General features: G+C 42.1%; 1 protein-coding gene across 2 annotated transcripts in view; it reads left to right on the top strand.

Annotated features, from left to right (window-relative positions):
• The first annotated feature begins 2,458 nt into the window (after positions 1-2,458).
• The window catches only part of LOC135509275 (transcription factor Maf-like), an 85,686-nt gene continuing 63,672 nt past the window's right edge, over positions 2,459-24,472 (top strand). Inside the window, exons 1-3 of one of the 2 annotated variants that reach the window (XR_010450915.1) lie at positions 2,459-3,803; positions 12,788-12,861; positions 13,277-13,367. Coding sequence is in view for 1 of the 2 variants with exons in the window: in XM_064929790.1 (XP_064785862.1) it covers positions 2,767-3,803; positions 12,788-12,815 (1,065 nt within the window). In the remaining variant the exon portion in view is untranslated. The remainder of the gene's footprint in view (positions 3,804-12,787; positions 12,862-13,276; positions 13,368-24,472) is intronic. The other variant, XM_064929790.1, reaches the window with a different exon arrangement.

Genomic DNA, 24,472 nt, shown 5'->3' with positions numbered 1-24,472 from the left:
ATTAACACTATGGGTATTTGGGTTAAACCTGCCCATAGTTTCTGATAAACCCACGCATAGTTTCTGAGAGGACACCGATTAGACAGGCTACATTTTAGACAGTCCATTTACCCTTCTATTGGAGCAGGTCCAAACTGAATCAGTGAAGTGAAACAACAGTGAAACAACTGGATGCTGTTGATTGCAGGCAAGAGAAAATACCATGGCCTAGGCCCTAGCAGATCTATAGGACTATCTATGGCTTTTTAGAAAAATATATATAAAACAAGGAAATCTTATATTGCAACTTGTATGGTCCATGCAACATCAGCAACATTATGAATAGGATAATGTACATTATTGGAAACAAATAATAAAATGTCCATTAATGCATATTTTTTTGGTTTGCATTATTACTAATGTATTTAATACTGCGTAGTACAAAACAACTTGGATAAAGAAATATAATTTTGATCATATGAGCATGTTATTGTCTAAATTACATGTGTTTAAAAATGTGTTTGACTGTTTCATAGCCTCACTTAATTGACAGAGATTCACCATAATTACACTTTCTAGTTCTTCTATTGACTAATAATGACTATGTGTTTACACAGCAGCAGCAGCAGAGTGGAATTGGAAGGGACACCTCTCCTCTGATATTTACTCAACCCATCAGAGACACCTCCTCAGAGAGCCTACTCTGTTTTGTGTGTTAATGAAAAAAACATCCTCTGTGTTTTGCGCTAAGTCCCAATGAACAGTCACAGGGACCAGGAGAATATCTACTAGTGTTGAGGCACAGGGGACTTGGTGCTGTGCTGCTGGGGGCGTTGGATTTCTAGATGTTGCTTTCCCGTGTGACTTGCTCTACAGAGAGATGAGTTATTTACTCTCATCTCCTCCGAGGATAACCCTCGTTATGGTTTGTTCTTATGTGACACCACTCCTGCCATATAGAGGGAGGAAGGAGGCTGGGGGGGAGAAGCCTACTATGTCTGTTCTGTTCATTAGAAGGGAAACAGGCTCTATTGAAGATTACTCCATATTGGAGCTAAGAGGCAGAGAAGTATTTGATGAAGTGTGTTATAAAGAGCATATAGTGAAAGTGACATATATAACACTAATGTCTTGGTCCTACAGTATGACCAGGCACCATCATCAGTGTGTTCTTACCTTGTTTTTCGTCTTTCTTATTTTAAAATCGGAAATGTATGCTCTCACATCCAGCGACTCGAGAATGTACATTATTCATGCAGATCCTGCTATATGTTTAATCATTGTACAAAGTAACAAAAAACAGAGGGGATCGGAACACCTGTCGTACTAATGCCTGCCCTAGGCCTACTGTGTCATTCCAAAGGGTGGCGCTATTGGGTTTGCTAACAGCCAGTCACTCACAAAGCATGACCCATACCTTTACAACCGTATCGACGACACGAGTGCACGTTCAATGACTTCACTGATCAAGAACTGCTACAAGAGAATAGGCGCGTTCCTCTGCCCCGCTGTTGTTGACGCCTGCCAGATCTTACAACGCCTTGATAGGTATTGCACGTATCAGCTAACCACATCATATATTATAGCAATCTGTCAGTCGATGACAGACGATGACGTAGCACGTAACCATTGGTTGATGCATGCAACGTCTGAGCAGGGGAACGCGACCCAAATTGAAGTGGTATCAGAAGAACATAGTAAACATAATTGAGCATGTCCATTAGGTCAGAGCCTTATAAATAGCTCTGAAATAGATTTTATAAACGCATAGACTGAGAGAAGTGAGGCCACTTTGGCTGGTAAATGTTTCGCGGTAAGCGAAGTGTTTACCTTCATCTACCCCATATTTCCACAATGAAATAATTACACTCAACACTAATAGTGTTACTACTACTTAAATAACCTTCTTCGATATGTTAGAATCAATTGGATAACCTACGTTTTAGGCCCTACAACCCCAAAGTTTTAAAAACATAGCCTATGCCTAATTTGTTATTATGCTGACAAAATGGTATCGTAGGCTATATCTATACCCTATTCATAAGGTAGCTAATATACTATTAACTTGCTTTTTATATGTAGCTTTACTCGCTTATATAGCCTATGTAGGTATCCCAACTTTATTCAAAGAAATGGGTTGAACATATTTACCATTCATTGAAAGTCGTTGTAACCAATAGGCTAAGTGGTGTTTCTTTGTTTTGTTTTTACCGTCTTTATTCTGCATTCTAGAGGGCTCCCAGAGTTTCCAAAATGTTGGATTTTCTACTATTATGCCTATTATGCTAATTATCCCTCAAAGCGAGATAGCTCATTGGCTGTGAGTACAAATTTAGTATTTGAGCCCAGAGCCCTGATGTTAGGACGCCTATAAAATTCAGCAAGGCGTTTGAACTCGTCTGCAGGGATTGATGGCTTTTAAAAAAACACTCTCTCCGTCAAGCCTGGGGTGGAGTTGTTTTTCTTTCCTTCTCTACAAGGCATGAATTTGCCTGTGACACGGCACGTGAACCTCCTTCAATTTGGCGCACTAATCCTAAAATAAGGTATGAAGTGTTAAATGTTAGAAACACGCAGAACTGCGCTCAGACAAGGAGAAAGAGAGGGAGAAACGGAGGAGAGTGAGACGCACGCGCTGCTCTGGTGCGTCTGTGCAGAGACTGCATAAAAAGAGAGAAAAAAAATAACAAAAAAACGTGCGCTGCGCAATTAGGCTAGAAACCTTGTGTTTTTTCTCTCCATTTTCTGGAAGATAAAATAAATAAAGAAATCAAGCTGGCTCAGTGCATGTCACAGCAGCCCGCTTTGACAGGTGCTGCTCAGCCCCTTTGGAGGACTGCTTTCAGCAGCAGCAGGATGGCATCAGAACTGGCAATGAGCAACTCCGACCTGCCCACCAGTCCCCTGGCCATGGAATATGTTAATGACTTCGATCTGATGAAGTTTGAAGTGAAAAAGGAGCCGGTGGAGCCGGATCGCAGCATCAGCCAGTGCAGCCGCCTGATCGCCGGGGGATCCTTGTCTTCCACCCCGATGAGCACGCCTTGCAGCTCGGTTCCCCCTTCCCCAAGCTTTTCGGCGCCCAGCCCGGGCTCCGGGAGCGAGCAGAAGGCTCACCTGGAGGATTTCTACTGGATGAGCGGCTACCAACAGCAGCTGAATCCCGAAGCGCTGGGCTTCAGCCCCGAAGACGCGGTAGAGGCGCTGATCAGCAGCAGCCACCATCTCCAGTCCTTCGATGGCTATGCTAGAGGGCAGCAGTTCGCCGGGGTGGCCGGGGCAGGAGGCGGCATGGCCGGGGAGGAGATGGGCTCAGCAGCCGCTGTGGTATCCGCTGTTATCGCTGCAGCGGCAGCGCAGAACGGAGGTCCCCACCACCATCACCACCACCACCACGCCGGGGGACACCACCCCTCCACAGGGGTCCCGTCCAACGCCAGTTCGGCAGGCAGCCACCAGCACATAGGACACCTGGACCTGGACGACCGGTTTTCGGACGACCAGCTGGTGAGCATGTCAGTACGGGAGCTGAACCGACAACTGCGCGGGGTCAGCAAGGAGGAGGTGATCCGGCTGAAACAGAAGAGGAGGACCCTAAAGAACAGAGGCTATGCCCAGTCCTGCCGCTACAAGCGGGTCCAGCAGAGACATGTTCTGGAGGGCGAGAAGACGCAGCTGATCCAGCAGGTGGACCACCTCAAGGCGGAGATATCGCGGCTGGCCAGGGAGCGGGACGCATACAAGGACAAGTACGAGAAGCTCATAACCAACGGCTGCAGGGAAAACGGCTCCGACAACACCCCCTCGTCCCCAGAGTTTTTCATGTGAGTTTTACGGCGTCAAAAATAGTTAAACAATTTAAAATAGGAAAATAAATGGTCTTACATTTAGTCAGAAGTGTAAAGTTTCTGTGCGTAAAGTTGTGGCGTGGCAAAGATACAAATTACATCTTTTATTTTGTTTTTACATTTTGTTGCGATATTTTATGAGAACGGGGTTGGGTAGTTAAATATCCTCTATGCATCTTAATTGTTTTACCGTCGTTTATTTTTTAGCTATTTTGAGAAGTACAAAGAAAACATGTGTGCGGTTTGTTTCGTTTGACATCTCCCTCAAAAGTGTACAATAATCATTCAGTATATGTGCATCCAAACCTTTCTCAATAGGCTTTCATTTTGGGCCTACAGTAAATGTAGTCAAATTGAACTGAAAGGTAACTTCAATATTTAGATGTTTCAGCCTGTCTTCTTTGTATAATTTGCCACATTCTCATATTATCAATGTTGTTCATGTTTTGAGCATTCAAACAGTAGCCTATGGCGTACGCCAGGGGTATTTAACTCAACTCTTACACTAAGTCCGTAAACTTGCTGGTTTTCTATTCTACCTGATAATTAATTGCACCCACCTGGCGTCCCAGGTCTAAATACGTTCCTGATTAGAGAGGAAAAATGAAAAGGGCAGTGGAACTGGCTTCGAGGTCTAGGGTTGAATTGAGGGGTTTGGGGTTAGGGTTATAGCCTATCCTAAGACAACCGTGTGGGTCATGTCCGGTATTTGCTGTTCTTTTACTATTGTTGTGAAGATTTCGTTGAACCCGTTTTATACATTTTATAGTTTGAACTCATCACTTTTTTGGTGATTTGGGCCAAAATGTTTGAGGGACTTCATCATCCATCGGTCTCCTCAACTCACCTTTCCTCCTCTCCTCACGTCTCGCCATACCGTCTGACATCGAGCATCATTCTCTATACACACAAACCTGCTGACGCATCACCTTTCACTTGTCAGGCTTGGCTTATACAGTCTGGAGAAAGACAGACAGGACATTTGGAATTATATCGTCTCTGGAATGGAGTGCGTTGTGTTCTATACCGTTTGGCTTTCATTGTGTGCAGCCCACTGTATTTTAAATCTGATGGCATTTTGTACTTCAGGATTCCTGTGGATTCCTTTATAATTCAAAAGGGCACATTTTAATTCCGTAAATATTCAAACAATATCATGTTATCTTGTCACACAATAGGTTGCTTTTTATTTTTTGAATATTGTAAGAATATTTTGATTAAATATAAGCCTACTTTTATATCAGTTATGTCCAAATGCACTAAATGGTTTTCTTTCTTCTTTTCTTGTCTTGTCTTTGATAAATGCATGCTCTTAAATCAGGTGACGCTTCAGTTTGACTTTATCAAAAGTGTTATCACGATTCACCAATACGAGGAGGAGAAATTCCTTCATCTGAAGGTGTCCTTCTATGAATGTAATGGAAGTGTTGGAACTATAGCACGCATATTACCCGCAACGCCGTGGGTTTTAACCGATCAGAAAACGATTGGGAACTAAAATTGGAAAATATTAATGTAATGTTCAATAACTTAATGTTGCTCTATAAAATGTCACCACATATTGTTTGGACAACACAGTCCGCGACCATTATCTTGAGCTACATGTTTAAAATGGAATATCTACATTTCCACCATTCATCAATACATGTTTTTGAATGGAAACTTAGCTTTAATTTGTCATTTTTATTATTCATGCATGTTCAAATTATTGCAATGCTGACTTTATCACCGGTTTTATTAGCCTAATATTGTCGTGGATAAGGCTAAATTAGGCCTAATTCTCAGGGTAAAATTCAATTCATAATATCTTTCGGGAATATGTCTAATTTCTGTGTTTTGGTTTTAGACCTGTCTTGTAATCTCAATAGGCCTAGATGTTTTGCCTCCCGCTCTGCTGTAGGGTGTACGGTACCCACATTTTAGGAGGACAATATAGGCCTAAAGCAAAACAAATGTTTGTTGCTTAGAAAAGCCTACATTCGCTTTATGATGTTCTAGAAGCTGTAGGCCTAATAACGTGTTGGGTTATCTCTTCTTCTATGTTGTGCATCTTCCGCTGTGTTGTGCAGAAATAATTTCACCTGTTGCTTGCTTTCTCAAGAGAAATACAACATTCCAATTTAAAATGTCCACTTTATTTAGATTACTAGGCTACACATGCGGATTGTTTTAAGCACACTTCACATGACGCCGGACGCAGGTCCCCATACCGGTCCATTTTTGTTTATCATTATTTTGGAGCACACTTTTGCTCTGTGCTCGGTAGCAGTCTAAAAACTCGACTCTGTACCCTTCAAATCAAAAATTTAATTCTAAATATGGCATGGAGATAACTGGCATATTTGATTTAGTTCAATAAAAACGGACCGTATTTGCCTCAGGTCAATTGAAAGGGAATTAGTCTAGCCTACTTGATCCCCAGAGGTTAGCCTAGAACTAAGTTTAACATGTCATTTTTTTCTGAAATCCTAAAACAATAAAATATCCAATATCCAACAACTTCAAAAGCCATCGAAGATGAGTGAGACAACATTCCATAATCAACAGCCTGATCAACTCTATGAGAAGGAGATGTGTTACGCTGCTTTTTTTAAAGGTATCTGTGACCAACAGATGCATATTGGTATTCCCAGCCATATGAAATCCATTAATTAGGGCCTAATTTATTTATTTCAATTGTCTGATTTCCAAATATGAACTGTAAAAATCTTATAAATTGTTGCATGTTGCGTTAATATTTTCATTCAGTGTAGTACAGTGCCTCCTAAAGACATGATTGACATGGGGAAAATAGGGTATTGATGCTGATGATTGATGTAAATCTGCTAGTTAGCTAGCTCAATTTCTTTTACTGATTGTAATTTACCTCTCTGTCGTTCTGTCTCTCTCTGCTTCGCGTATCAGCCAAGCAGACCAAATATTGATGATGATGGAGGCTAAATCAAGTGTTATCAAGTGTTAATCAATGGTATGCTGCTGTGGCAGAACTGATAATATTTAAACTAGGTATCTAGCTACACACACTAGGCCGGTAATCGCATCTCTCAAGCCACGCATGTGACCCGGAGCTTGAAATCTTCATACCCGGCAGACTTGAAAAAGATGCCACTGGGCGCGACTCGCAAGCGAGCTCGGAACAGTGCAAGATCAACAGGCGCAACCAAGGGACAGGGTGGGGGTGGCGAACTTGAAGACGACTTGCGGGCAGTGGGTTCCGAACAACAATGACAACAAATGTACAAACATAAATTATACCTCCACCCAAAAAGGCACTTTCAATACTGGAATAGCAAAGGGACGTGTGCTCTGCACAGATAGAGCCTTATCTGTACACGTGCCTGACAAGGTTACAGCTGCACAGGGCAGTTTTTTAAAAGGGAGAATCTAGCATGTCTGTTTCCAGGGGCGGATTGGCCATCTGGCAATTCCGGCAAATGCCAGATGGGCTGGACCATTGTTGAGTTGGGTGGGCTGGTAAAAAAGTACACATGAACATATATTTTTTATATAAAAAAATAAAACAATGAGAAGGGTGACATGATCATGTACACTGAGTGAACACCTTCCTAATATTGCGTTGCACCGTCTTTTACCCTCAGAACAGCCTCAATTCATCAGGGCATGGACTACAACGTGTCGAAAGCATTCCACAGGAATGCTGTCCCATGTTGACACCAATTTTTTATTTATTTTATTTTACCTTTATTTAACTAGGCAAGTCAATTAAGAACAATTTCTTATTTTCAACAATGGGTTAACTGCCTGTTCAGGGGCAGAACGACAGATTTGTACCCTGTCAGTTCGGGGGTTTGAATTTGCAACCTTCCGGTTACTAGTCTCTAACCACTAGGCTACCCTGCCGCCCCAATTCTTCCCACACTTGTCTCAAGTTGGCTGGATTGAGACATGAATTGTGTATGTGTGCCATTCAGATGCTGAATGGGAAACACAAAAGATGCGTTTGAATGGGTTTGGTAATAGGTGCCAGGCGCACCGGTTTAAGTGTGTCAAGAACTGCAGCGGTGCTGGGTTTTTCACATTCAACAGTTACCCATGTGTATCAAGAATGGTTCACCACCCAAAGAATATCCACCTAATTTGACACAAATATGGGAAGCATTGGAGTCATCAGGGGCCAGCATCCCTGTGGAATGTTTTCGTCACCTTGTAGAATTCATGGCCAGGCAAATTTAGGCTGTTCCAAAGGCAAAAAGGTGTGCAACTCAATATTAGGAAAGTGTTCCTAATGTTTTGTATACTCAGTGTATACGCAAGGTGCGAACTTGGTGCTAAGCCCCTATAGCAGAGTCTGTGTTTTGTTTGTCTATTGAAGTTTGTGTGTGTGTGTGTGTGTGTGTGTGTGTGTGTGTGTGTGTGTGTGTGTGTGTGTGTGTGTGTGTGTGTGTGTGTGTGTGTGTGTGTGTGTGTGTGTGTGTGTGTGTGTGTGTGTGTGTGTGTGTGTGTGTGTGTGCAAGTGCGTGTGCGTGTGCGTGTGTGATTTAATTGGAAATTGTGGAATATTTTGCAACTTTGTGGGAAAGTAAGTAAGTAAAATATGTGAATATCACAATAATATTATTGCAACATCCCAGACAACATCCATAAATGAAATAAATATTCTGGGAACCTTTAAAGAACCCGGTGTTCTGTCAATTTTTTTACAACATAAAGAAATGTCCTGCACAAGCTAACTTGAACATTGTATGAATGTCATCAAAACTCAGCATATTTTTGTAATTTGGAAACCTGTCTCTTGTAATGTACCCACACGTTTCCTACAACCTAATTAAATGTTCTGTGAACCTTTAAAGACCTCAGAAATGCTGTTCCGTCAACATTTTTGCAGCATCAAAGGAATGTTTTGTGCACCCTGATACAAACATCAGGGAGCACAACTGGACAATTGTATTGTTTTGGGAACCTATCTGTAGTTATATCCCCACAATGTTCCCATAACCTAAATAAATGTTTTAAGAACTTTAAAAAAAAAATGTGTTCTGGGAACATTCTTGTAACATCAGGTGAATGTTTTTTGCAACTTAAAAGAACATTGTATAATAACCAGCAAAACTGTACAGTTCATCTTTTGTGATGTCCCCACAATGTTCCCACCAGACTGTTTCCACAACCTAATGAAACATTCGGGGCAACTTTAAAGAACAGATGAAATGTGTTCTGGGAACATTCTTGCAACATCAGGCGAATGTTTTATACTAACATTGTATTATTATCAACACGACTGGGCAGTTTTTGTGTTAAGAGAACATTTGCCGCAACCTAACAAATGTTCTGGGAACTTTCACAGAACTAATTCTGGTTTGCTGGGAAAATGTTAGCTAGGACAACATCCAAATGTAAAATTAAAGACTAACTAGAAGTTAATGGGAATCTTAGCTAATGTTCTTGAAATGTTCCCGTGTTTGCTAGGATTATATTAGGAGTCATTGAATCAGTATGAAGTGTGATTCCATTCTCTGTCCCACCTTATTGACTCGTGAACTGCATTCATTTCTACCATCCCCAATGATTGGATTATTACAGATAAAGCAGTTGTTTCCTGTCATAATATTGGACTTTCTCTCTGAGGTCAACAATGGGAAATCACTTTGAAATGTATTCTTCTTGACATTTGAATCATTATTATGTACTTCACTTTAATGCCTTTATTAATGGCAGAAGGGATGTCTGTGCATTTTGTGTATGTAGGTGCGTGTGCGTGTAAGTATACGCACATGTGCTTGTGTGTGACTAAGTGCGTGTGTTAGGACGTCAATATCCAGCATTGTGTCTTTTATTTGACCTTGCGGTGAGAGTCTATACAGGCATCCATTAATACAGTCTGTTTATCTATTTTGTGTTCAGTGTAGACAATATGTATGAGCAGATCACTTTCTCCCTTTATCACAACGCATTGAATTCAATATACACATTGTTATGACAAAATCTGAGATCCCCTAAACGACCAGTTCTTCAAGCTAAATGCCTCTGCTTGCATATTCATGGTCTTGCTTTACATAACAGTAACAGAGCAAAAGTTGAATCCACCTCCTCATTTAGATTATTTTTGCTGCAAGAATTTCTGTATGTAGTATGAAAGCTGCTTCTGTTTAAATCAGTTATGCTATTATTAACACATAGACACACACATCCAAGCTTGCCCTGACACAGCACCCCAAAGGTTAAACACATATTCACATTCAAAATAGTGAACTATTTTAATTTCTTCCACTCACTCTCCATCTGCATCTCTCCCTGCGTCACGTTAAACATTTACACTTAAAGGGATTTAAATCAACCACATTTATGTACCTACGTGTGCGTGTGGGTGGGTTTGTGTGTGTGTGTGTGTGTGCCAAGGTTATTATAGTAAACTAAAACAAATCATGAAAAAACTATTTAGTAAACTGAAATAAAATAATTAATAAACCTGTTCAAAAAACTTAAACTACACTGAAACTATTAACTTTGACTCCAAAACGTTATGTTCATTTTTAGTTTTGTCCTAAACTCTAGGAACATGCCGTTGGAAGGGGTTTTCAAGATACTAAGTCTGTCGGGTTAATGCAGCCAGGAGATGGTGATTTTTCAAAAAGGCCTAGTTTGTGCATCACCATCGCCAGTTATCACTAGCTAACAAGGGGAAGGAAACGGCTAGGTAGCTAACTTGATTCTTCTTGCATGTACTACTTAAGTTAGATAGTATTTAATTGGTGTAAACCTGAACGAGAGAGAGTTTCCTTCCACCAAGTCACATTGAGATTGACTTTATAATTTAAAACTAACCAAGCTTAATCTTAGCTCTGGAGAACCTAAGGCCATACAGACATACAGTAGGGTTCTCATTTAAATAATTGACCACGGTGGGGTTAATGTGTACAGCTGTCCCTCTGCTCTGTTGAACTGTTAATAATCACTGTGTGCAAGACGCTTTTGGAAATTCTACTTTCATATCAAACCAAAATGATTTTACAAATCCAAAATATTAACTTACTGTGCACCGTTTGAATGCAGATTCCCACAGAGGTGTTTTACGTTGCACTTCCTGAGCTAATGGGAACTTGGAAAGGAACCAAATAAACCCATTGGCTGGAAGCTGTATTACACCAACAATCTCAGTGGAAATCTGTGGTAAAACAGCGTATATTTTGTAATTGTAAAGCTATTTTTGGATGATAATTAAGGTGAGTGTTCAAGGTTTCCAAAACCGTATCGCAATCGATGATCAATTGCTTCTAGATAGAGCATTTCACACTCCACCAAATCAACTCAGCTAATCATATTGGACATGGAATGACTCCATTGTCAAATTGGAGTCTTGAAAAGGGCTAACCTAACCTATGACCTGACCCAGTACCTTATGTATTACTGCGTGACATCCCGAAAAACACAGAAAACTGAACAACCCAAATGGCTCCTTGCCTCCCATGCATGCTTTTCTAACACTGAAACTGAAACTAAATAATATTTAAAAAAATGTTTTTATAAACTGAGTGGTGTGAGACCTGCATGCTGATTGGCTGACAGCCGTGGTATATCAGACCGTATACCAAGAGTATGACAAAACATGTATTTTTACATTGGTAACCAGTTTATAATAGCAATAAGGCACCTCTGGAGTTTGTGATATGTAGCCAATATACCACGGCTAAGGGCTTTATCCAGGCACTCTGTGTTGCGTCGTGCTTAAGAAAAGCCCTTAGCCGTGATATATTGTCTATATACCTCACCACCTTGGGCATTATTGCTTAAGTATACAACTAAAACTAAATAAAGCCTTGAAAATTAGGTCTCTTCCCTCTCTCTCTCTCTCTCTGAGCCAGTCTAACAGACATTGATCTCCAGCCAGACAATGTGACTCAGTGTTGTACAGCTCTTCCTCCATCTCTCTCCACCTTTCTCCTCTCCTACTCTCTCCTTTATCTGTACCTGGGAAAGACCCTGACCTCACACACTTGTGCCATGTCCTAGCCTTCTCTGTGTGTTTGTGTTTCCTTGAAATGCTGCCAGCAGGCATATCCCACACCAGTGTGTGCATGCACGTGTTTGTGCACATTTTGTTCTTGATTATATCTACCTATGGCTTATTCATCTGCCCGAGATCTGAAAATAAACACGAGTTTCTACGGCTCTGGTCAGCTTCACACTGATCAGCACACATTACCACATAACAGGACTCAGTAGGCTACTGCACCTCTAGTCAATAGAGTGAGAGGCTGAAAAACAGCTTCTATCTCAAAGCCATCAGACTGTTAAACAGCCACCACTAACATTGAGTGGCTGCTGCCAACATACTAACTCAACTCCAGCCACTTTAATAATGAAAATTGATGTAAAAAATGTATCACTAGCCACTTTCAACAATGCCACTTAATATAATGTTCACATACCCTACATTACTCATCTCATATGTATATGTATATACTGTACTCTATATCATCTACTGCATCTTGCCATCTTTATGTAATACATGTATCACTAGCCACTTTCTACTATGCCACTTTGTTTACATACCCTACATTACTCATCTCATATGTATATACTGTACTCTATACCATCTACTGTATCTTGCCTATGCCATTCTGTACCATCACTCATTCATTTATCTTCATGTACATATTCTTTATCCCTTTACACTTGTGTGTATAAGACAGTAGTTTTGGAATTGTTAGTTAGATTACTCGTTGGTTATTACCGCATTGTCAGAACTAGAAGCACAAGCATTTCACTACACTCACATTAACATCTGCTAACCATGTGTATGTGACAAATAAAATTTGATTTGAAGTGTTCAGGTTGTGGGTTGTTCCCATCGTGCTCTCTCTCTCTCTCTCTCTCTCTCTCTCTTTTTCTCTCTCTTTCCCTTATTCGCCTTCCTCTCCCTTTTACAGAAGGTCAGTTTTAGTGAAACAATGTCCTTTTTACTGTGTTTTAATCCTTCTGTTTATTATCACTATCCTCAGGACGTCGAGAAAGTTCCTCCATCTGTGATAGTGACCCCTGAACCCTGCACATGACCCTTGACCTGGAGTCTAAGGTAACGTCAGCCATCTCATTCCTTTTCCTCTTCAGTTTACTGCTCACCATAGTTTTTTATTGTTTGTTTATTGTTGCTATTTGTAATACTTGTGAAAACATACAGATATTTTGCATTTTATGTTCAATTGTACAATTATACTGAAGGATGTACACTGAGTGTACAAAACATTATGAACACCTGCTCTTTCCATGACAATAGCTATGATCCCTTATTGATGTCACCTGTAAAATCCACTTCAATCAGTGTAGATGAAGGGGAGGATACAGGTTAAAGAAGGATTTTGAAGCCTTGAGACAATTGAGACATGGATTGTGTATGTGTGCCATTCAGAAGCATAATGGGCAAGACAAAATATTCACTGGTTTGAGTATGTCAAGAACTGAAACGCTGCTGGGTTTTTCCCACTCAACAGTTTCCCATGTGTATCAAGAATGGTCCACCAGCCAATTTGACACAACTGGATTGGAGTCAACATGGGGTCAACATGGGCCAGCATGACTAAGGTAACCTGCCTAAATGACTACCGTCTGTAGCCATGAAGTGCTTTGAAAGGCTGGTCATGGCTCACATCAACACCATTATCCCAGAAACCCTAGACCCACTTCAATTTGCATACTCACCCCAACAGATCCACAGATCAACAACTAAACACCTCCCTCTGCAAGTGGATCCTGGACTTCCTGACGTGCAGCCCCCAGGTGGTAAGGGTAGGGAACAACACATCCGAGATGCTGATCCTCAACACAGGGGCTCTCAGGGGTGTGTGCTCAGTCCCCTCCTGTACTCCCTGTTCACTCATGACTGCATGGCCAGGCACGACTCCAACACCAACATCAAGTTTGCCTATGACACAATGGTGGTAGTAGGCCTGATCAACGACCAAGATGAGACAGCCTATAGGGAGGAAGTCAGAGACCTGGCAGTGTGGTGCCAGAACAACAACCTCTCCCTCAACGTGATCAAGACAAAGGAGGTGATTGGGGACAGGAAAAGGAGGACCAAGCAAGCCCCCATTCTCATCGACGGGGCTGTAGTGAAACAGGTTGAGAGCTTCAAGTTCCTTGGTGTCCACATCACCAACAAACTATCATGGTCCAAACACACCAAGACAGTCGTAAAGAGGGCATGACAAAGCCTATTTCACCCTAGGAGACTGAAAAGATTTGGCATGGGTCCTCAGATCCTCAAAAGGTTCTACAGCTGCACCATCGAGAGCATCCTGACGGATAGCATCACTGCCTAGTATGGCAACTGCTCGGATTCCGACCGCAAGGCATCACAGAGGGTAGTGCGTATGGCCCAGTACATCACTGGGGCTAAGCTTCCTGACATCCAGGACCTCTATACCAGGCGGTGTCAGAGTAAGGCCCTAAAAATGGTCAAAGACTCCAACCACCCTAGTCATAGACTGTTCTCTCTGTTACCACACGGCAAGCGGTACCGGAGCACCAAGTCGAGGTCCAAAAGGCTTTATAGAAGCTTCTACCCCCAAGCCATACGACGTCTGAACAGCTAATCAAAGGGCTACCCAGACCCCTCTTTTACACTGCTGCTACTCTCTGTTTATAATCTATGCATAGTCACTTTAACTTTACATATGACCTCAATTACCTCGACTAACCGATGCCCCCGCACATTGACTCTGTACCGGTACCCACTGTATATAGCCTCGCTATTCTTATTTTATTGCTACTGTTTAATAATTTTTTACCTTTTATTTTCTATTTCTTACTTAACACTTGTTTTTTTTTTTTCTTAGAACTTATTAAAGCGTTGTTGGTTAAGGGCTTGTAAGTAAGCATTTCACTGTAAGGTCTACCTGTTGAATTCGGCGCATGTGACAAATAACATATGATTGGATTTGATCCGTGTGGAATGCTTTTGACACCTTGTAGTCAATGCCCCGACGAATTGAGGCTGTTCTGAGGGCAAAGGAGGTTCAACTCAATATTAGGAAGGTGTTCGTAATGTTTTGTACACTTAGTGTACATATGAATAGTATTTACATTTTGTATTATTATCATTGACCATAAAGATCGTTGAAAAAATATTTACCAAATAATTGCCCGTTTCTCTTGTAAAATGGTTTCACTATTTTGCAAAATTATTTTGCACATTTTAGTAGGGGTTACATTTGCTGATTTATTTGGAGATTTTATAGAAATTGTTCACAATCTTCAGAGTGATAGAAACACACATCCTCACCTCAGAACCTTTTCTGTGTTGATTTGTTTCAATTTTAGCTGATTTTACCACAGTATGTAACCCTCTGAATGTGTCTCTATACAGTGAGCTAGTCCAGGTAATAGGCTGGCCTCTGTTTTCTGTACCTCTGGTGAAGCTGTGTGTTGACAGTCTGTGTGTTCTGGTTTTGCTGGAAGCCAGGGCTAGCTGTATGGGAGAGTGGGGTAAGTTGAGCCAATGGGGGTAAGTTGAGCCACCCTTCTTTCTAGGAAACCATACACAAAATTAATCATTTGACTAAATATTTAGGAAGAGGTGGAGTCTGTGAAGGATGAAAACACATGGAAAAAGTAGTAAGCAGGTTAGGTCCAAAAAAGTAGATAATAAGCTTCAATATGAGGTCCTAAACCTGACATGAAAGTGCATCCTTGTAGCTGTCTGGGCTGATATAGTCCAAATGTTTGCCTTGGGGTAAGTTGAGCCAATGGCAAGTAGAGCAAATTAAAGTGTTTTCTTCCCAGGTGTAATGCATGGCATAATTGTTGGGATTTGAGGTAACAACAGGGTCTATGTTAAAAGTATTTTTTAAAGTACAAAGGGTGTGTTAGGTGTTAAAATATGTTTAAAATTATTAAAGGACAAAAAAGCGATTGTGATTGTGTTGAATTGTGTTTGGGAAATAGAGAAAGACATGGTTTTAAAAAGTTAGTGGTAATATTTCATTCAGTGAAGACATTTGTAGGCGGCTTAACTTAACTTAACTCTGTCCCGCAGCTCAACTTACCCCATACCTGGGGTTGTGCCAAGTCACCACTTGTTTTGGAGAAGCTATGTTTTGAAAATGTTTAGATAAAATATGCCTATTTTCAGGGATACATAACATCCTGAAATATATGTAGATATTTTTGGTTGAAAAAATACTATATTTCCCTTGATGGAGTGATGCTGAACGTAAACAACGGCTCAACTTACCCCACTCTCCCCTACAGGCACCATACAGCTAGGCTAAGTTCAGGAGGACATCTTCCTAGTTGGGACGTCTTTCACCCTCTTTATATTGTGATTAACTAAAACACAAATCTCCTAATAAAACCCTCAGATCTCAATTTGCAGATATATATGAGGATTTTCGATATAGACAGTGACTGTACATTAGCTATTCTTTGAGGATTGCTACAGCATGTTTTTGACAGGCTTTTGTCTCTGTGGCTTGTGTCTGTGACAGGATGCAGTTCTCTGTCTGGTGTCTTACAGTACTGGCTGGAAAGTGACATGCTCTCTCTCGCACCCTAGTGCTCATAGGATAGGGTCACGACCTTTCACCTCTCAGCTGACCCTCGAACCTGCGTCTCAGTCTCCTGTCTCCACGGATCACATTGACAGATAGATGGACGGGTGGGAGTATGGGAAGAGTGAGGGATCGAGGGACAGACGGAGGGAGAGAGGCAGAGATGGAGGAACCTCACTGTCATGGCAGTCAAGCAGGCATTGAAGGATGAAATGTGGAAGGAGCAATGGAGGGTAAGAGGGAGGACTAAGGGAAGAAAATAATTAGGGATGAAGGGATCTGGCAGTGGATGCAGCCAGACATACAGGTAGTCAAGCAGGCAGGCAGATAGGGAGAGCGGAGGCAGAAACTGACCTTACTATTGTTCCAGTAGGATCGAATAGCTTATTTAAAGGCCTGGTCAATGTGAAGTATCACCCTCACATAGCACTGAGTCTGAAATAGCACCCTCACATAGCACTGAGTCTGAAATAGCACCCTCACATAGCACTGAGTCTGAAATAGCACCCTCACATAGCACTGAGTCTGAGATAGCACCCTCACATAGCACTGAGTCTGAAATAGCACCCTCACATAGCACTGAGTCTGAAATAGCACCCTCACATAGCACGGAGTCTGAGATAGCACCCTCACATAGCACTGAGTCTGAAATAGCACCCTCACATAGCACTGAGTCTGAAATAGCACCCTCACATAGCACTGAGTCTGAGATAGCACCCTCACAGCCTGACAACTCGTCACCACTGTAAAACCATGTCCTCATACACACCAACAGACACAGTGTGTGTGTCCACTTTGGTAAAAAACCCATGAAAATCTGGACAGATTCAACATCAGTGTCACAGTTGCTCTGTGTGTGTTAAGTGTACTCTAAGGAATTGTGTGGCAGTGACAGGGTTAACATACATTTGTGAAATATTGCAACGCAGTGAGTGTGTGTGTGGGAGTGTGTGTGGGAGTGTGTGTGAGAGTGTGTGTGTGTGTGTATGCGTGCGTGCGTGCGTGTGTGTGTGTGTGAGTGTGTGACATTAGGACACCTGCATACTTCAGCATTTTTTGCCTGTCAGGAAGTCTGAGGTCACTGGTTGGGGGAAAGGGGAGGTGGGAATGGAGGAAGGAGAGAGGAGAGAGGGAGAGGAAGGAGAAAGGGCGATCTTTAGAAGCAGGCTTAAGCTATAGTACATATTACTCGTCAGGTGTGTGTGTGTGTGTGTGTGTGTGTGTGTGTGTGTGTGTGTGTGTGTGTGTGTGTGTGTGTGTGTGTGTGTGTGTGTGTGTGTGTGTGTGTGTGTGTGTGTGTGTGTGTGTGTGTGTGTGTGTGTGTGTGTGTGTGTGTGTGTGTGTGTGTGTGTGTGTGTGTGTGTGTGTGTGTGTGTGTGTGTGTGTGTGTGTGTGTGTGTGCGTGTGCGTGCGTGCGTGCGTGTGGTACCTCCCAAGCTGCCAGCAGGCAGGTCAGGTTATTAGAGGACACAGACACAGCAAAGTGTGTGTAAGTGAGGAGGGACTGTGTGCATATACAGTATGTATTTTTCTTCATTATTGCAGTATTTGTCTTTGTCTCCTTGGACAGTAAGATCCATGCATATACATTATACATAATATCTCAGAGCAATGCCATAAGCCAAGCTTTTTAACATCGCCCCTCTTCTCCTTTCAAATGATATTAATGTGCAATGCTGTGTCTCTCTCCTCCCATGTTTCTAATTGTTTGAGTACGGAGCCCAAATATAGTTGTTTTATTCAGATGTATCTTAATTAGTCTTCGGTACAGTGTGTGCAGCGTACATGAGTGTTGCGTGAGGTGTGTGTTGAAGAGGAGGGGGGAGTCACCTCAGAGACGTTGTCGTCTTCAGGTAGTGAATGTGTGTTCACAGCTTGATTAAGCAAGATGCAGTGATTAGTTGTGAGTTAGTGCATTGTATTTCCCCTGAACTATCAAAGTTCTTAGCCTTAGTGTCTTCCTTTAGCCGACAGTGTACCCTCATCCTCCTCCCTCTCTCCTCTTTTCTATGTTTGTACTCTCCTCAAACACACACACTGACACACATCTCCTCCTCCTTCCTCTCTTCTCCTCCCTCGCCTCTCTTCCCTGCAGTGTCTCCCCAGCTCTAGCTTGTTAGCTTTGCACCTTGGCATATAGTGCATCCATATCATTGTGTGTTTATGTGTGTGTGTGTCAACTATCCCTCTTCATAGAAATGTATTTTTTAGTCTCTGTGCATCCATATCCAAGCTGCAGCCATCCATCCCCTCTTTCTGAAACTGTTTATTCCCCTCTCCAGCACAGGGCACACACACATGCACACACACACGCACATAGGCACGCACACACACACAATCACACACACGCACATCCTTCTCCTGTTTGTTATCTTGATAAATAACCAGGCTGCAGGGAAACTGCTGAATTCTATCTTTCTCCCTCTATTTCCTGACATCCATTTTAAGTTCTGCAAGGGAACTAACTAACAAACAGAGATAAATAACGCAAGGCTCGTGCTGAACACACTCTGCTGTTCCCATACACACACACACACGCATGCATGCACGCACATACACACACACACACGTTCCTCCTCCATGAATCTGCCCTCATCACCTTTGTGTATGACACACACATAATGGCTCTGATAATCAGATGCATGTCCCGTTAGTGCAGTGTGCACTTGGCTGTGTTTTCTGATATGATCACATACTATATATCGCTTGGTTGCTTTTTATATTGACCCATCTCTCTCTCTCTCACACACACCCTCTGTGGTATATAAACAGAAGTCTTCCTATCCGATACGACACCTCATGTATTATTTTAACAATGTATAGTGTGGTGCATGAAAAAGTCACTCCCTGAGAACTAACTCCATGTAAATGTAACAAGATGTATGGACTACACACTGCAGACTCTTGTCACAGTTTGTGTTTTACAGTGTGGTATAAAGAGGGACTCATATACCCACTAGAGTTGGTGCATCATGACTGTGTGTTGAGGATACAGTAGTACTTTGGCAGTATGGTTTATACAGTGTTTGAATGAAATTAGTAAGTTGTGTGTTTATCACATGTACTATAAATCACTCATTCATGGGTGGTTAATTAAGAGAAAATATGAAATTAATATAGTCATTTCATTGTACATTCATTTAATGTTCTCGCTTGTGTTCTTGATAACTGAATTATAGAGAGAAAGAGACAGAGAATTCAACATACCAATTAGGATCTGGCTAAACCCATTGCCCTATATGGTTGTGAGGTCTGAGGTTCACTTACCAATCAAGAATTCACAAAATGGGACAAACACCAAATTGAGAGTCAGCATGCAGATTTCTGCAGAAATATACTCTGTGTACAACGTAAAACACCAAATAATGTATGCAGAACAGAATTGGGCCGATACCCACTAATGATCCAAATCCAGAAAAGAGAGGGTCAATTCTACAACCACCTAAAAGGAAGTGATTCCCAAACATTCCATAACAAAGCCATCACCACTACAGAGAGATGAACCTGGAGAAGACTAAGCAAGCTGTTCCTGGGGCTCTGTTTACAAACACAAACAGACCCCACAAAGCCCCAGGACAGCAACACAATTAGATCCAACCAAATCATGAGAAAACAAAAAAGGGAATTACTTGACACATTGGAAAGAATTAACAAAAAAACTGAGCAAACTAGAATGCCATTTGGCCCTAGACAGAGAGTACACAGTGGCAGAATACCTGACCACTGTGACTGACCTTAAGTTAAGGAAAGCTTTGACTGTGTACAGACTCAGTGAGCATAGCCTTGCTATTGAGAAAGGCCGCCGTAGGCAGACATGGTATGTGCACACTGCCCACACAATTAGCTGGAAACTGACCTCCACTTCCTAACCTCCTGCCAGATGTATGTGTCATGGCTGGCTGAAGGACTGGACCAAGGTGCAGCATGGTAAGCATACATTTTAACTTTATTTAAAAATGCCGCCGACAAAACGAAGAACAAAAAAACCAACAGTGAAGCTTTGGGCTATGTGCCCTGAACAACTACAAAGTTAACTTCCCACAAAACAAGTGGGGGAAAAGGGTACCTAAGTATGGTTCTCAATCAGAGACAACGATAGACAGCTGTCCCTGATTGAGAACCATACCAGGCCAAGACATCGAAATACAAAACATAGAAAAAAAGGACATAGAATGCCCACCCTAGTCACACCCTGGCCTAACCAAAATAGAGAATAAAAAGACTCTCTATGGCCAGGACGTGACAGTATGGCCATATTAGAGACACATATTTCCCTCAGATTTCATAGACCCACAAAGAATTCAAAAAACAAATCCAATTTTGATAAACTCCCATATCTATTGGGTGAAATACCACAGTGTGCAATCACAGCAGCAAAATGTGTGACCCATTGGCACAAGAAAATGGTGAAGAACAAACACCATTGTAAATACAACCCATGTTTATGTTTATTTATTTTTCCTTTTGTACTTTAACTATTTGCACATCGTTACTACACTGTATATAGACATAATATGACATTTGTAATGTCTTTATTCATTTGGAACTTGTGTGAGTGTAATGTTTACTGTTCATTTTTGTTTATTGCACATTTGATTATTATCTATTTCACTTGCTTTGGCAATGTAAACTTAAGTTTCCCATGTCAATAAAGTCTCTCAAATTGAAATTGAAATTTTAATTAGAGAGAGAGAGAGAGAGAGAGAGAGAGAGAGAGAGAGAGAGAGAGAGATATGTATCTGGGTGGATGGTTAGAGCGAGCCAGCCGCAGAGACTATATATCAGTTGTGCGGTCTACATCGACTTACTCCCTATTTCTCTCTCTCTCTCTCTCTCTGCTAGATTGACTTATCACTGACGCTTCTCCCTCTCCCCTCCTCAGCACATGCTAGCTAGAAGGAATCCTTCCTGTACACAGTAGAGAAGACCTACAGACTGAATAATGGCTCTTAACTGTTGGCTCTCTTTTCTTCTGCTAGCATGCACTATTTTACAGCTATTGTACATTACTGTACACAAAGCCACTGTGTCTTTCTAAATAGCCTCTGGAATTTGTACTATTCTCACTTGTCCCTGATTTCTTTTGGTAAAAGTGATTGCATTTGTAGACTGTGAGTACATTTACATGCACAATAATATTTTGATATTAATTAAACTGATTATGGCAGTTGGCCAAGTAAATCAAATCAAATCAAATTGTATTTGTCACATGCGCCGAATACAACCTTACCGTGAAATGCTCACTTACAAGCCCTTAACCAACAATGCAGTTAAAGAAATAGAGTTTAAAAAATATTTACTAAATAAACTAACGTTTAAAAAATCGAATCAAACAAATAAAAAGTAATACAAGAAATGTACATGCCAATAACGAGTTTATATAAAGGGGGTGCCTGTACCATGTCAATGTGCAGGGGTTCAGGTTAGTTGAGATCATTTGTAAAGTGACTATGCATAGATAATAGACAGTGAGTAGCAGCAGTGTGAAAACAAAAGGGGGGAGGCTTTTGGTCCGAGACTTGATGCTCCGGTACCGCTGCCGTGTGGTAGCAGAGAGAACAGTCTATGACTTGGGTGACTGGAGTCTTTGACCATTATTAGGGCCTTCCTCTGACACCGTTTAGTCTATAGGTTTTTGGATATCAGGAAGCTTGGCCCCGGTGATGTACCTGGCCTTACGCATTACCCTCTGTAGCGTCTTACGGTCAGATGCCGAGCAGTTGCCATACCAGGCGTTGATGCAACTGGTCAGGATGCTCTCAATGGTGCAGCTGTAGAACTTTTAGAGGATCTGGGGACCCATGCCAAATATTTTCAATCTCCTGAGGGGGACAAGGTGTTGTCGTGCCCTCACCACAACTGTTTTGGTGTTTTGACTATGATAGTTTTTTGGTGATGTGTATACCAATGAACTTGAAACACTCAACCCACTCCACTTCAGTCCTGTCGTTGTTAAGTTGTTCATTTGGGCCTGTTCAGCCCACATTTTCGTATAGTCCACGATCAGCTCCTTTGTCTTGTTCACATTGAGGGAGAGGTTGTTGTCCCGGTACCACACTGCCAGGTCTCTGACCTCCTCCCTATAGGCTGTCTCATCTTTGTCGGTGATCAGGCCTACCACTGTTGTGTCGTCAGCAAACTTAATGATGGTGTTGGAGTCGTGCTTGGCCACGCAGTCGTAGGTGAACAGGGAGTACAGGAGGGGACTGAGCACGCACTCCTGAGAGACCCCAGTATTGAGGATCAGCGTGGCAGATGTGTTGTTGCCTACCCTTACCACCTGGGGGCGGCCCGTCAGGAAGTCCAGGATCCAGTTGCAGAGGGAGGTGTTTAGTACCAGGGTCCTTATCTTAGTGATTAGCTTTGTGGGCACTATGGTGTTGAACACTGAGCTGTAGTCAATGATCACCATTCTCACATAGGTGTTCCTTTTGTCCAGTTGGGAAAGGGCAGTGCGATTGAGATTGCGTCATCTGTGGATCTGTTGGGGCGGTATGCAAATTGGAGTGAGTCTAGGGTTTCTGGCATGATGGTGTTGATATGAGCCATGACCAGCCTTTCAAAGCACTTCATGGCTACCACCGTGAGTGCTACGGTCGGTAGTCATTTAGGAAGTTTACTTTTGATTTCTTGGGCACAGGGACTATGGTGGTCTATTTGAAACATGTATGTATTCCAGACTCGGCCAGGGAGAGTTTGAAAATGTCAGTGAAGACACTTGCCAGTTTGTCCACGCATGCTTTGAGTACACATGCTGGTAATCTGTCTGGCCAAGGGGCTTTGTGAATGTTGACCTGTTTAAAGGTCTTGCTCACATCGGCTACGGAGAGCGTGATCACACAGTCGTCCGGAACAGCTGGTGCTCACACGCTTCAGTGTTGCTTGCCTGGAAGCGAGCATAAAAGGTTATTTAACTCATCTGGTAGGCTCGCATCACTCGGCAGCTCGCGGGTGGGTTTCCCTTTGTAGTCCGTAATAGTTTTCAAGCCCTGCCACATCCGAGGATGGAAGATTCAATGTTAGTCCTGTATTGATGCTTTTCGTCTGAGGGCATTGCGGGATTTCTTATAAGCGTCCAGATTAGTGTCCCGCTTCTTGAAACGGCAGCGCTGACCTTTAGCTCGATGCGGATGTTGCCGGTAATCCATGGCTTCTGGTTGGGAAATGTACATACGGTCACTGTGGGGACAAAGTCATTGATGCACTTATTGATAAAGTCGATGACTGATGACTGTATACTCCTCAATGCCATTGGATGAATCCCAGAACATATTCCAGTCTGTGCTAGCAAAACAATCCTGTAGCATAGCATCCATGTCATCTGACCACTTCTGTATTAAGCGAGTCACTTGTACTTGTACTGATTTAGTTTTTGCTTGTAAGCAGGAATCAGGAGGATAGAATTATGGTCTGATTTTCCAAATGGAGGCTGAGAGGGAGCTTTGTATGTGTCTCTGTGTGTGGAGTAAAGGGGGTCTAGAGTTTATTTTCCTCTGGTTGCACGTGACATTCTGGTAGAAATTGTTAAAATGGATTTGTTTGCCTGCATTAAAGTCCCCGGCCACTAGGAGCGCCTCTAGGAGCGAGCAATACCTCGAGACTTCTTTAATATTAGACACCGCGGACCAGCAGTTATTGGCAAATAGACACACACCCCCGACCCTCGTCTTACCAGACGTAGCTGCTCTGTCCTGCCGAAACACGGAGAAGTTAGCCAGCTCTATATTATTCGTGTCATCATTCAGCCAAGTCTCGGTGGAACATAAGATATTACAGTTTGAATGTCCCGTTGGTAGGATAGTCTTAATCGTAGATCATACAGTTTGTTTTCCAATGATTGCACGTTGGACAGGTATGCAATAGTTAAACCTTGCTCTGTTTATCATAATTGGCATAAGGTCACATTTGAAGTAAGCTTACACCAGTTAAAATACCTGATTTTCTGAGCAATCTTTTGAATTATTAGGACATGTAAACAGCTTAATCAGAGGTCCAGCTTGTGTATTTGATCTGCGCAAGTGCCAGCAACAGCCAAACAAGCCTCCCTCTTTAGCGTGAGTGAAGTGAGTTCGGAAAAGCTGAATGTATGCATCTTAGAAATAGTTTTCAAATACAAACTGCATATGTCCCAACTCA

Source organism: Oncorhynchus masou, chromosome 22 (assembly GCF_036934945.1).
Source record: "Oncorhynchus masou masou isolate Uvic2021 chromosome 22, UVic_Omas_1.1, whole genome shotgun sequence".
In the NCBI taxonomy this organism is placed as follows: Eukaryota; Metazoa; Chordata; class Actinopteri; order Salmoniformes; family Salmonidae; genus Oncorhynchus; species Oncorhynchus masou.
The sequence above is the reverse complement of the archived record's forward strand: the minus strand, read 5'-3'. Positions and strand labels throughout refer to the sequence as shown.